The sequence below is a fragment of the Nomascus leucogenys genome, chromosome 5, assembly GCF_006542625.1.
Source record: "Nomascus leucogenys isolate Asia chromosome 5, Asia_NLE_v1, whole genome shotgun sequence".
In the NCBI taxonomy this organism is placed as follows: Eukaryota; Metazoa; Chordata; class Mammalia; order Primates; family Hylobatidae; genus Nomascus; species Nomascus leucogenys.
In genome coordinates, this window is record NC_044385.1 from 41282944 (window position 1) to 41297764 (window position 14821).

Here is a 14821-nt window from a genome sequence, read left to right on the forward strand (position 1 = left end):
TATTTTGTTCATTGCTTGGGCTATAAAAGATAATTTTCGAGCTTCAGATAGAAGTTTACAGTATTTTGGGGGAATGTCAATAAGATGAAAACAACAGTACAATGCTATAATTAGTATAAAACAGAAGGTTTTTTGAAGCAGCCATTCTTCTGCATAGTGGATCCATTGACCCTCTCATTTAACTTCCTGGAATTCCACATAGCAATGACTCTTCTTCCTAAAAAGACAAGGAGTCTAGAATAGAGGGACTTTCAGGAGTAAAATCAAGAAAAGTAACAAAGGACCTGTATGCTGGGCAGTTGTGCTGACCTATTTCTTCTAAGATCAGATTTTCATTATTTCAACTCAGTGATTTTTATTCATTTTAGACTTACATGATGTCCAAAGACTTGGATTTTTTTTTCTCACCTTATTTTCTAGAAAAGCTTTTCTTGAAAACTTCCAGGAGTCAGCAGAAGTGGTTTCCCTGTCCTCCTCCAGCCTGTCTCTGTGTTGACATCCCTTTCTTTGTCTCTCTCTGTAATTATGAATCCAGGTATTGCTACTTACATATCTTATAAGCTTCTACTTTGTATGATGTTTTCATTTACTTAAATTGCATATTTTTCCTTTTATGCTTCTAATGGGATGACAGAACTCATTGAAGTATAAGAGGTCAGTGTTAATACTTTGAATGAAATAAATTCTTCACATTAATAAAAAAAACTGTATGAACAGTCTGAATTTTTAAGCACTTGAATTTTTGTAAGATCTTATCCTGGAGTGTGTGTGCCCCAGAGCATGCCCTTTTTACAAAGATTAAAAAGAAAAACTATGCATGCCAAAGAGAATTCTCAGTTTGAGAAGAAGCTGTGAGATTCTTGATGTGTGCGTTCTTTTCAGAATTGAAAGCATAGTGTTTTGAAGCATTTATCTTCTTTGGTATTTCAGGTTGACCACAGTATGGATGTCAATACTGAAGAAGATGATGATGGGGAATTAGCACTGTGGTCCCCTGAAGTCAAGATTGTTGAACTACTAAAAGATTGTAAAGGTTTGGGATTCAGCATTTTGGATTACCAGGTATAAGAACCTGTGTAGAGGTGTTTTCTTTGGAGTGATTGGTTTGTATCGAAGTTATGGGAAGTAGTAATTGTTTAAGACCCCTATTGACTTAAGCAAAACTGAATCCCAAAGATGGGATATTATACTACTTTCAATTGTTATCTTTAAAATTAGTAGCTCCCTTAGTGAATAAAATGATGCATTACATAGGAACTGGACAATAAGGGAAGCAATAGTTATATATCCATGGGTGCTTTTAGAGACGGGAACTTGATGAACTTGTTTATATGGAGGACTTTTGTTCCTCAGCTTTGTTCAGATATCTTTCACGTACCATAAAATGCACCCATTTTAAGCATACAGTTCAGTCACTTTTAGGATATTCACAGAGTTGTGCAACCATCACCACGCTCTAATTTTAGAACATCTTCAACACCCAAAAAAGAAATCCCATACACATTAGCATTCATTCCCAATTCGTACTCTCCTCTCCCTCCCCTTCACATGAAGGTTTATAGTTTAGCTTACCTATTAATTTCAATGTGCTTAAATAAATAGAAATATTCTTGGTCAGGTTATATATTGCATTTATATTAATATATAATATCTATGTATTTATATATTTATAGCTACTCCAATTATAACTAGGGTAAAGTTACTGATACATTTGGGAGAAGGCGATGTAAAAGGTCACGACAAGACATCTATGTTATACAGTTCTACCAGTTACTGTCATATATTCAGACTGCTGATTATTTGGGGGAATTAAAATTGTTGCCAAGAAATCTCTTAACTTTTAAGATGCGTATTTTACTACTTTGGTGCTGCCTTAACACATTGTGGTTTAGTAAAGCAAAATGTACTCTATTAAAGCACATAAAATGCCAAGTGATATTTAAAAATCAATTCTTTTTTAATATAATAAGGCAATCAGGAATAGATTAAAAGAAAAATAGTTTGAGCATTATATAAGAATATTACATTCTATTTTATTTATTTATTTTTTTTGAGACAGAGTCTTGCTCTGTCGCCCAGGCTGGAGTGCAGTAGCGTGCAACCTCCATCTCCCTGGTTCAAGTGATTCTCCTGCCTTAGTCTCTTGAGTAGCTGGGACTACAGGCGCCTACCACTACACCCGGCTAAATTTTGTATTTTTTAGTAGAGATGGGTTTTCACCATGTTGGCCAGGCTGGTCTCGAACTCCTGACCTCAAGTGATCAGCCTGCCTTGGCCTCCCAAAGTGCTGGGATTGCAGGCATGAGCCACTGTGCTCGGTCTAAATTCTGTATTTTGGCAGTGTGATTTAAATTTACTGAAAAAGAAATCTATTTCATTTTTGCTGGCATAGTTCTGTGCCAGATAGCCCTCTTCCTTTTTAGAATTTCTCTTTGGAATATTACTGAATGATAAGTTCTTGATTCCAAATATTTTGGGAAATATATTTATCAAGAAATCTGAACACAGTTAAGTGTTTGCAAGTTTATATATTGGTTAATATTAGAGTATATAAAACAAATGGGCCAGGCGTGGTGGCTCACACTTGTAATCCCAGCACTTTGGGAGGCCAAGGCGGGCGGATCATGAGGTCAGGAGATCAAGACCACGGTGAAACCCCGTCTCTACTAAAAATACAAAAAATTAGCCGGGCAAGGTGGCAGGTGCCTGTAGTCCCAGCTACTCGGAGAGGCTGAGGCAGGAGAATGGCGTGAACCCGGGAGGCGGAGCTAGCAGTGAGCCGAGATCGCGCCACTGCACTCCAGCCTGGGTGACAGAGCGAGACTCCATCTCAAAAAAAACAAACAAACAAACAAAAAAAAAACTGGCGGGGACTCTTTTTTTCCTCCCCATTGTAGCTATATTATCTAGAATCACTAGGTGGTTAGTGGTTAATAAATATTTGCAGAATGATTTAATAAAGTTTAGGTTAGCCAAAATTAGGCCTGACCTTTTTTGTTTGTTTGTTTGTTTTCTGTTTTGAGACGGTCTCACTCTGTCGCCCAGGCTGGAGTGCAGTGGTGCAATCTTGGCTCACTGCAATCTCTGCCTCCTGGGTTCAAGCGATTCTTGTGCCTCAGCCTCCTGAGTAGCTGGGACTACAGGCATGCACTACCATGCCCTCCTAACTTTTCTATTTTTCGTAGAGATGGGGTTTCACCATTTTGGCCAGGCTAGTCTCGAACTCCTGACCTCAAGTGATTCCCCTGCCTCAGCCTCCTAATGTGCTGGGATTACAGGCGTGAGCTACCGCGCCCAGCCTACGTTAGCCAAAATTAACTGGAATTGAATGAACAAATTTAATGGGAATTTGTTAATAATCGACTTTGATAATTGGGATTTAATTTAGAAGACACCTTTCAGATGTGGTCTTAGATATTCAGGTACATTTCCATTTCTATTATTGTAGGAATCTATATATATTTGCATTCTTATAAATATTTATATCATAATGGTTGCTCTGATGTTTTCAAATGACATTATCTGTAAGTTTTATATTTTGAATATTGCACATATTAAGGCAGAGAAATGTTTCAGAACTCAAAAGAATTCAGTAAAGGATGGAAAGAAAAACTAGATAGTCCTTAAGAATTTAATCCCTAGTTAAAAGGAAAACACCTTTCTGAGCTTTACACTTAAAAACATCTATAGTCCGTTCTAAATGTAGAATTTTTTGTTCTTCATTGCATTCCTATAGGTATGTATTGTAACTTCTATTGCTTCTTGAAATTTTATTTTTAATTTATAGAATTCTAGGATTTTCCTTTTCCTCTCATTTACCTCACAATCAGCAGCACACATGCTGACATTTGTTTCTGTACAAATTATATAAAGTAATTTTCTGCCAACAAAGGATTAGATATTCTTTTTGTCTTTGTGCTTCTTATAGAACATAACTACTTAATTTCCTAAAGGCCACTTTGATTCAGATTAAAGGGCTCATCTTATTTACTTCTACAGCTGAACCTTGGGGAATGGGGAGGGGAACACATTCAATCCTAACTTGGATGCTTTTCTTAAGTCAGTCTTAAGTATACTTACAGATGTGTACAGCACATTTTTCACCATTTGTCAGTGCTACCTAGAACTGTTATCTACTATGACATTTAGATGACAGGTAAACACAATTCAAATTTGGTTTTGGGCAAGTTAATTAATCGGTTATACCATCCCTTGTTGTAATTAGGTAATAAATTCTAAAGTTCAAAAATATTTTTTGCAAGGCCAGGCAAAGGTTTAGCAAAAGCCATGAAAGGCCACGTCCCTGGCTATTATTGCATTCGGCATGTCCTGTATGAATTTATTAGGTAGCTGAGTAGGGCCAAGGCAAATTCTTGCCCTGCCATGCCTAGCATGTTCAGAACAAAAAGTACTGCAGAAACATTTAGCTACAGAGAGAAAGTATTGGTAGCAAGAGAGAACTTTTAGGTTGTAAAGGGCTTACTTAGCATTATTGAAGAGATTGAAAATTTACTTTGGAATATTTCATTTCAGTTAACCACTTTTCTCATGAACAGCCTTTTCTCTAGAATAAGAACTTTTTGAAGAGCCTAACAAAATTACATTCATCTATTTCATTGGTGTTTATGTACCTCCAAATTTAGAAAATGGAGATAGTAATGTCTAGCACAAAGGATTCTGTGGATTAAGTGAATTAGTGTGTAAGGAAATAGGAAATGTTATGTTGTTATGGACATGTATTAACAATTATTCAGTTTAGAAAATAAACACAAAAGTTTTTGATACTGTCCTCAAAGATGGCACCATACTGTAATGTTTGTACTCTATCAATTCTGTAACTCTCTAGTTAGATTAGAAAAATTAATAAGTAGATGCCTTTGTTTGGTGAAGTCTAAATTTAATTTTAAAATTGCATTCTAAAATACAGCCAATTCTTGATGAGCCATATGTGAATTACTCAATTGTGGATTATTGGCCAGAAGTTTGCTTTTTATATAAATTAAACTGAACTTTAGGAAAAGAGACCAGGCGTGGTGGCTTACACCCATAATCCCAGCACTTTGGGAGGCCAAAGTGGGCAGATTGCTTGAGGCCAGAAGTTTGAGACAAGCCTGGCCAACATGGTGACACCCTGTCTGCACTAAAAAATACAAAAATTAGCCAGGCGTGGTGGTGCATGCCTGTAATCCTAGCTACTCAGGAGGCTGAGGCAGTAGAGTCCCTTGAGCCTGGGAGGCAGAGGTTATGGCGAGCTGAGATTGTGCCACTGCACTCCAGCCTGGGAGACAGAGTGAGACTCTGTCTTAAAAAAAAAAAAAAAAGGGAAAGATGAGTGAGCAGATAAAGGAGCTTCAATTAGTCTATAGAACAATAGGGTAGCTCTCCGGACAGGTCAGTGACTCAGAATATTGATGGAAGTTGTGTAACTGAGCAGAGAAAAGAGGTATGCCTTTATACCTAAAATGATCAGCTGAGTCTGATACACAGTTCTTCAACTGAGTCATATGGCCAAAGAACAAAGTGTGAAAATTCATTTCATGAAAGACATTTTAAATTAGATTGGGTCAAAGGCAAAAGAGAAAGCAACAAGGAAGACAATAAATATGATTAGGTTATAAGTTTCTTTCTTAGCTCTTAGGGTACAGTGGTAGTAGCTTTGTTGGCTATTATTTGAACAGAGGTGTAGAATATTTGTTAGTCTCAAATGCACCTAGCCACTTCATATAGTGGCTAGTTAAAATCCCACTCTGTACGTGTGCCGTATTAGAAGATTCACTGATCGCCATTGTCATGCCTTACAGGATTGCGTCGTGGCAAACAACGCTCTGTAATTTGTTAAGAGCATGAATATTATGGCTTGACTGAGTACTCTGTTTGTTTGTTTCTTTCTTTTTTTTTTTTTTTTTTTTTTGAGACGGAGTCTTGCTGAGTCGCCCAGGCTGGAGTGTAGTGGCGCGATCTTGGCTCGCTGCAAGCTCTGCCTCCCAGGTTCACGCCATTCTCCTGCCTCAGCCTCCCGAGTAGGTGGGACTACAGGCGCCCGCTACCAAGCCTGGCTAATTTTTTTTTTTTTTTTTTTTTTGTATTTTTAGTAGAGATGGGGTTTCACCATGTTAGCCAGGATGGTCTCGATCTCCTGACCTCGTGATCCACCTGCCTCGGCCTCCCAAAGTGCTGGGATTACAGGCGTGAGCCACTGTGCCCGGCCGACTGAGTACTCTGTTTCTAAGCAACAAAACTCTTCAGAAACTTGGTTATAAGTTTTTATACTGTAATTTCTTGCCAGTTTGTCGGTGAGGTTTTTATATTGTACCTTAGTTATCTCTGTCTTGTTTCCCTAGTAATTATGTTTAATGTCTTTATTCCTTAGACTGTTGTCTCTGTGGAAGATTACTGATACTCACACTAGTATTAATACCAATGTCAGGTAACATTTATTGAGTGTTTACTGAGTGCCAGGTAATTGCTTTACATATATTAGGCTATGTATTCCTCACATGAACCGTATGAAAGAGATACTTTTATTGTTGTCATTTTAGAAGTGAAGAAACTGAGGCACAGAAAACTTAAGTAATTAGTCCAATTCATACAGGTAGTATATGGTAGAACTGAAGCAGCTGGGCCCCAGGTCTTCTTTTTTCTTTCTGTTTCTTCCACCGCCGCCTCCTCCACCAGGTCTATGCCATACATATTATACTGCTCTTTGCTTTGTGAGTGCTATTTCCATGTGCATTTTATTATAGGGCATCCCTATAGTAAACTTATTACAGAAGACCTTTCTGTTTTTTCAGCTTGTGAAAAATTTCATATCTTAAAAACTAAGCTACTAGATAGTATTCTCATTTTTCATGCTTATATGAAAGTTTAGCAGGTATTAAAAATTAATATAGTGTGCTCATATGCATTGTGTAAGAGCTAGTTTTATTGCTTCAGAAGACCATCATTGCAAATTTAAGAATCCTAAACTAGTACAAGTAATTTGTTGTGGGTTAATGTTCAATAATGAAACAATGATTAGGTAGTCCAAGAGTCTGTAATTTTTAATTTCTACCAAAAAGCTTGAAAAAAAATTAGAACTGTATGGATTTTACCTTCAGTTGACCTTATAAATTAAACATGGCAAGTAGATATTTTCTGGTGTTTTGATTTATGTTGAACTTTGAATAACCCCTCATGATTATAATTCACTGGAAATGTTTGACATTAGCCAATTTTTGAACATTAGCCATGATATTGCCATCCTTGGTACTTTTTGAATTTCAGTGATTTAGAAGATAAAATTTATTAACCAATAATTCTCCTCCATCCTACATCCTATTCCTCATTCCTCTCCCCTCTTGAGTGACTCAATTTTTGCCAAAGCAGATATTTTTGAAACACTATTTCTATCTCTCTCAAAGTCTGAGAGAGATAAAAATAGAAATCATAATAACATAGCCATTGGGAGGTGATTCATATGTAAATACTGTTAGTAATGCTTTAAAAATTTGTTTGAAACCAAAGTCAAATGGCGACTCATTAAAAAGAATAGTGGAAATATTTCTCTCTATAAAAATTGACAGTTATTAATTTTTCTTAAAAGAGGAAATGGGTTATAAAACCAAAATATAAAATATTGGTGTGTTACTGAGTCTTGAATATAGTATGCCTTAGTATTTGTGCAAAAAATCTAGTGTGTAGTTTTGACTGCCTATTAACTCTATTAGAATTCTCTTTTTAAAAGATTTATAAAAGTTTTAGGACAGGATTGTATATATTTCATGTATGTCTTTAAGTTGTCTTTTTCCTTATCCTATGCACAACAGAATGACTTTCTGAGCACATTGCAAATGTTTTAAAAATAGGTAATACATACATATGGCATAAAAATTCAAAGGTGTATAAAGATATCCTGTGACAAGCAAATCTACCTCCGACCATAATCCCTTACTTCTTCCAGGTAAAAAACCTTGGTTTTTCTTGTCCATCCTTCCAGAAACATTTTATATATACATGGTTATATAAGTAATAGTACTTAATCATTTAATTTTTTAACAATTTTGACATATAAATGGATTGTATCATACACACTTTAAAGGCTTTGTATTTTTTTTCTTAAAATTATATGCTCTTTCATTTTGGCCCCATTTATAGAGCTATCTCTTTTTAATGACTACATAGTATTTTTATTGTTGATGTACAATAATTTATTTCATCAGCCTCCTGTACCCAGTTGGTGGGTATTTTAAGTAAGGCTTTAGTGGATATTTTTGTTAAAAGGTGGGAATAAATCTTGTGATAGGTAGGTGATAAATTCCTAGAAGTGGAATTGCTCATCAGAAGAGCATACTGTGTCTTTTAAATTTTGGTACATATTTACCAAATAGCTTGCATTTAACAGTTTGTGAGACTCACATATATTTAGACCACTTAAAATGGATCCTTTCTTATGTACAGTTATTTCCTTATTCAGATAATTCTCATGGAAGATAGTGTAAGCAGGTGTGTAATTCATGAATTTGCTAATGGTTTTCTATGATGTGGACAGATTAAGTGATAGCAATATATAACTATCAATTTTGTTTCAACTTTATATATGGCAGTAATTAATTTATTGGCCTTTGTAGCTAAGTGGGCATAAAGTGTTTACATTCAGACTATGACATTAGTGCCCCAAACTCTATTTCTATTTCTTCCACCAAATTTTATTTATTTATTTCTTCTTCCACAAATTTTAATCTTGTTTTACCTTTGTTTATTAGAAAATTTAGCTTTAAAGTGGTGGGGTTGAGGGGGAGGGCATTAGGACTTTAATTTTTACCAAGAGATTTGAGAATTTGAGTAAATGCTAATATCAGTATATAGTTTTCAATAGCCTGTGCAAGCCTACTATCTTCATGTTCATCTTAGCTAATCAGTTTGCAGAATGTAGGATTTAGCATTTGATAGGTATTGATATAATTTTAACACGTTAGTAGTATATAGGTGGTAACACTATAAAGTCAGGTATGTAACCATATTATTTCCAGAATCTAAAATATAAAGGATAGGCATGTACTATAAGTTATTATACAGTTTCACTTTAATACTCAAGGGATCTTATAACATGGCCACTGACATCTAGGGTTTTTTTTTTCTCTTGCCTTTTTTTTTTTTTTTAATAGCTCTTTGGGTCCACGTCACCCATATAAGATATTGGTACTAAGCAAAATGCAGTCAATCTGCTACTAATGGCAGTATCTGTAGTCTTGCAGATGTATCATATGCCTTACTGTTGAACAAACCACACAGCTGCATTTAAAGGTCACTTTTTGCTTAACAGAACTTAGGGGAACTGATAAAGGCTACTTTTTGCCCATCCCTGACTCCTATCCACATTTATTTTTATTAACATCAAAGTACTGTAAGTTCCAGTGCCAACTGGGCTGAAGATTTCTTTTCACAGAGGATTTGCTTCCTTTCCCTCTATGGGAAAGTTCTGTATCCTTTAAATCATTTTAAGCTGCTTCATTTGAAAAGTAATTCTTAGTGGTGTGCTCATGGAGTGGATTGATTGTGGCTACTGGGGAAATTCTCTCATGGCTTAAGTTTTGCTTTTCAAGCCTGCGAGGTGAGTGAATGAAGGGAGCCCACTCCTGGTGTGTGCAGTTTGTAGTGTGCTCAGGATGATGACTGACTTCCAGAAACCTCAGTGCAGCAAGACTAAAGGCATCAGGAGACCAGAAGCCACTTAATAAGAGATCAAAGAGGCTGTGTGTATATCAGCTTGAAATCCAGATAGTACAGATCAAAAGCTTGCCTTAGTGAGGCAGCTGCAGGGGGATGAAGTTAGCAGGAGGCCTCAAAGATCTTAAGTCAGGCCTGATGTTGAACTTTGCAGGGATTTCATGGCTCTGGAATACGAATTTGGCAAAAAATCCCATTGTGTCTAGTGGGGGCGAAAGAGAAGAACAGGCAAGCAGCAAATGCTTGTCAGCTTTCTCATAGGGTAGCTCTCCTTTTAACACGTGTTTATCCATGACAGTTTCTGCATCATACTTGAAGGCATTGCTAAGGAAGAGAGGATCCTGAAGATGGTGAATCTACTGTATTACCTTTAGTGAGTGTTTCAGACGTGGCCAAACTATAAATATTAGTGTTTTTGGAATGGCCATGAAGAGCTAAAATGTGGGCATAAAGGTGCTCAGATTTACTGCCATAACTGGTAATCACATCTCTTCTGCAAAGTGCTCAAGATATTCCAGAAAGTGAGTGGGTATCAGCCTGGCTATGCATCTGTCCCTCATGTAATTAAAAAACAGAACAGCTATTAAAAAAAAGAAAAGAAAAAGAAAGGAATAGGAATAGTTCATTGAAAGAAGAAACTCGGTCCCCAGAGCTGTTTCATCACCAGTCTTCTACCTGTAGCAATGGATGTATTCTGGAGTTCCCACTTGAGTGTCATGTCAGTATTAAGAACCATGGTAGTAGATAAAGTCATAGCCCTTCCTAGAGTGTGCCAGAGTGATTGAATCAGATTAACAAGTAGGTATTGGGAATCTGTTTGTTCAAGGCATGATGATTTGTGCTGCTCCACCTTGTTTGTGACTGTCATTTGGTGCAGGCAGTGATCCAGAAAAGCCAGGCTTTCCCAGTGAGTGCCAGGAAGTGGTGCTGCCTCCTTCTGGTACCAAACATCTAGTCTGTGAATGATGCTTGAAAGCAGATTGACTTGACTGGCTGATTTTTACACACCATTTCTAGGGCTCAAGTTTCCCTTTCAGCCCTTTCCTCTGTATTTTATTTTAATCTGATACTACATTTATCAGTACAGCACTGAGCATATGGTGTGGTTAAGAGGACTAGCTTATGAGTCAGAAAGGGCCCAAACGTCCAGGTTTGCATTCTGGATATACTCCTGGGACTTTGGCTAGCTTGTTAGTCTTTCTTATTCTTTGTTTACTAAAATGATAATATCTAAAATAGAAATAATATTTGCTTTATAAGGTTACAAGGACTAAATAAAAAGATGAATATAGGCTAGGTGTGGTGGCTCATGCCTGTAATCCCAACACTGGGAGGCTGAGGCAGGAGGATTACTTGAGGCCAGGAGTTCAAGACCAGCCTGGGCAACACAGTGAAACTGTCTCTACAAAACCAAAAAAACTTAGTCAGGCATGGTGGCATGCACCTGTAGTCCCAGCTACTCTGGAGGCTTGAGCCCCGGAGTTCGAGGCTGCAGTGAGCTGCGATCACACCACTGCACTTCAGCCTGGGTGACACAGTGAGACCAGGTCTCAAAAAAAAATGCATATAAATGCCTATGCTTTTCTTAACACAAAATAATCAGTGTTCATATTATATTTACTGAAAAATGATGATAATGATGATGAAGATTTTTGAAGATAGAATCTGGGTACAGATTTGTTGTGCTTGTTATTCATTCTCACCTTTAAAAGATATGAGCCAGTATGGAGACTATAAAAATGAAAAGATATACTCCTATATATAATAAATATTTGCTGAGCATCTCCTCTTCCAGGTATTGTTCTAGGCATTGGGGAGCTAGCAGTGAACAAATTAGATGAAGTCTGTCCTCATGGAGTTTGAATTCAATTTGGAGTAGACAAACAGTGGACAAATAAGCATATATTACAACAGAATAAAGAGAACAGACTTGGCAACAGCTCCGTACAATATGTTATAATCTTAGCAATGGTGAAAGTAAGACTAAAAGACTTTGAGTGTTATTTCTTGGGATCCAGAGAGGCCCCAGGGGGAATTGAGATCTGCTGTGTGGACAGTAAGGGATTGGACATTCCAGCCACAGTGAATAACCCAGAATTAATAAGTTAGTCCTGATTTCATGTTTTTATTTTCTTTTGTAACTAAATTGCTTAATATTTTCCTTAACTTTCAAATTTTATTTCTTTTAATGAAAAATCCTTTGAAAACTTTGTGTTCTGATTTTTTATTTGGAAAATATGGCCACATGGTTTAATAGCTAACAATTATGTACTGCTTACAGTTCCCTCTTTTTTGAGGTTTCACTTTCCATGGCATCAATTACCCACGGTCAACTGCAGTCTGAAAATATTAAGCTATTTTTGAGAGAGACCATATTCACATAAATTTTATTACAGTATATTGTTATACTTGTTCTTTTTTTATTATTGTTATTAATCTCTTACTGTGCCTAATTTATAAATTAACCCTTATCATAGGTAATACGGTTTGCCTCTGTGTCTCCACCCAAATCTCATCTCAAATTATAATCCCCATGTGTCAGGGGAGGGACCTGGTGGGAGGTAATTGGATCATGGGAGTGGTTTCCCCCATGCTGTTCTTCTGATAATGAGTGAGTTCTCACAAGATCTGATGGTTTAAAAGTGTGTGGCAGCTCCCCCCTCGTTATCTCTCTCTCCTGCTGCCATGTAAGATGTGCCTTGCTTCCCCTTTGCCTTACACCATGACTGTAAGTTTCCTGAGGTGCCCCCAGCCATGTGAAACTGTGAGTCAATTAAACCTCTTTTCTTTTACAAATTACCCAGTCTCAGGTAGTTCTTTAGGGCAGTGTGAAAATGGACTAATATAACAGGTAAGTATGTAAGGGAACAATCATAATATATATAGGGCTTGGTGCTATCTGTGGTTTCAGGTATCTGCTGGGGGTCTTCAGACATATTCCATATGGATAAGGGGATCAGGGATTGTTTAAAACAGTTTAGGTATATTGACTAATTTAATCTTCTGCAACCTCCAGGCTGTAGGTCCTGTAATCATCCTTGTTTTATGGATAAGGAAAACTGATGCTGAGGTTAAGGAGTTCACTCATGACCACCCAGTTAGTAAATGGAGCTGAGCTCCTGAGTCTGGTTTTGTCAGGTATACTGTGTAGACCAAAAACAATACTAATTCTTCATAATTATGGCTGAAGTGAAAGGTGATAGAAATTTCTAGTTATTTTGTCATTCTAGAGAAACATAATATAATTTTAAAAGCTTTTCTTCAGATTTCTCTTGAAGCCTTATGATCCCTTGCCTTTACTCCTCTCACCTGGGCAAAGCTCTTCACTGACATTATTTTTATTTATTTATTTATTTTTTGTCACCCGAGAGTATAAACTGTGTGCTTTAGCTTGGATTTCCTAGCAGGACTCCTTGGCCTTTTTCCTGTACAGTTTCAAAGTTAGCAAAGTTTTATTTCTACATATTGTGTGCTGTATATCAGCATTGGTTGACCTTTCAAGGATTAAAAAGAAAAGAGCAAAACACTGCAGAATCTTTTCTAAAGAATGAAGGGCATCCTGTGACTTTGACGTGGCTGTGTTGTCAGGCAATCTCCCAGTCTGGAGATGGCTCCAATCTTACAATGTCTGCTCGGGGAGAATGAAGTCTGAGGATGCCATGTGTTCTGAGCCTCTCTTTGTGCATTCAAGAGGTTATAGATCTGCATATCTGGAGGACATAGATTCAACCCTGTGTTTTCATATTTTAATATTTGAATGTAACATCACGAGGTGAGGGGTTTAGCAGATGATAGCACTGTTGGTCTAAATCACATATGCTCAGTTGAATTTAGAAGGCAGTAAATGGGATGGAAACTCCTCAAACCCGTATGTCCTTTTAACTTGTTTTCCATCATAATTCTCATAGTAATAATAACATTACTATTACTATTACTATGAGAATATATAACATTATTATTATAACAACATTACTATTATTATTACTATGAGAATTATGATGGAAAAGTTATTGCTATGAAGTGATTACTATGGACTTACTAAGCACATTACATGCCTTGTTGAATGCTTTTAATAACTGTGAAATCTGTACTATTGTTATTTCCATTTACAAATGAGAAACTCAAATCTTCACGATTAAACAACTTGATCACTATCATTCAGCTAGTATTTGTGCTTAGGTTAAGTTGACAGTGATTTGTTTGGAAAATTAAATTCCAAAATCAGTATTTGCAAAGCTTTTTAAGTTTTATATGTCTATACTTTACCTGCATCATAATACAATTTCAACTAATACAATTTTTTCTGGAAGATAATGGATTATTTCTTATTTATAAATTCATATTCTACATTTATAAAAATTGTAAGGTACACTTAACATAAAATTTACCATCTTAACTGTTTTTAAATAAATAGTTCAGTAGTGTTAAGTATATTCACATTTCAACTAATGTAATTTTTGTTATTTTTTGAGAGGGATTCTCATTCTGTTGCCCAGGCTGGAGTACAGTGGTGCTATCTTGGCTCACTGCAACCTCTGCCTCCTGGGTTCAAGCAATTCTCCTGCTTCAGCCTTGCGAGTAGCTGGGATTACAGGTGCGCACCACCACGCCTGGCTAACGTTTTTGTATTTTTAGTAGAGATGGGTTTTCACCATGTTGGTCTCGAACTCCTGGTCTCAAGTGACCTGCCCGCCTTGGCCTCCCAAAGTGCTTACAGGCATGAGCCACTGCACCCGGCCACAACTAATGTAATTTTAATTGTACTTGACTACTACTGTCTGCCTGGTGGAACCTTAGGCATTTCAGCAAGATGATGGGGCTTTTAGATAAAGGATAGTTGTATGGTTTCTTTTGTTTTCTTTACAATTAGCAAAAGTCCTGGACCAGGACTGACTGGTAACCATGTAAACAATTCCAGCATGACATAAAATTTTCAAGAGATGAAACATCCAAGGAATGTATCTAATATACAAAGAAGTTATTCAGCAGGAGACCAGAAGGGTTATGAGAAAGGAATAGTCTTCAAGAAGTGATTTCCATGGGACTCCTGCTTAAACCATTTAAAATATTGGGGTGCTTAAAATAGGTTTTTAAAGTACTAAGCTTTATAGGATAA

At 36.7% G+C, this 14821-nt stretch overlaps 1 protein-coding gene across 1 annotated transcript in view; it reads left to right on the forward strand.

Moving 5' to 3' along the window:
• The window catches only part of PATJ (PATJ crumbs cell polarity complex component), a 416491-nt gene that overhangs the window by 94426 nt on the left and 307244 nt on the right, over positions 1–14821 (forward strand). The window contains exon 17 of the mRNA XM_030812925.1: positions 931–1062. Coding sequence (XP_030668785.1) covers positions 931–1062 — 132 coding nt within the window. The remainder of the gene's footprint in view (positions 1–930; positions 1063–14821) is intronic.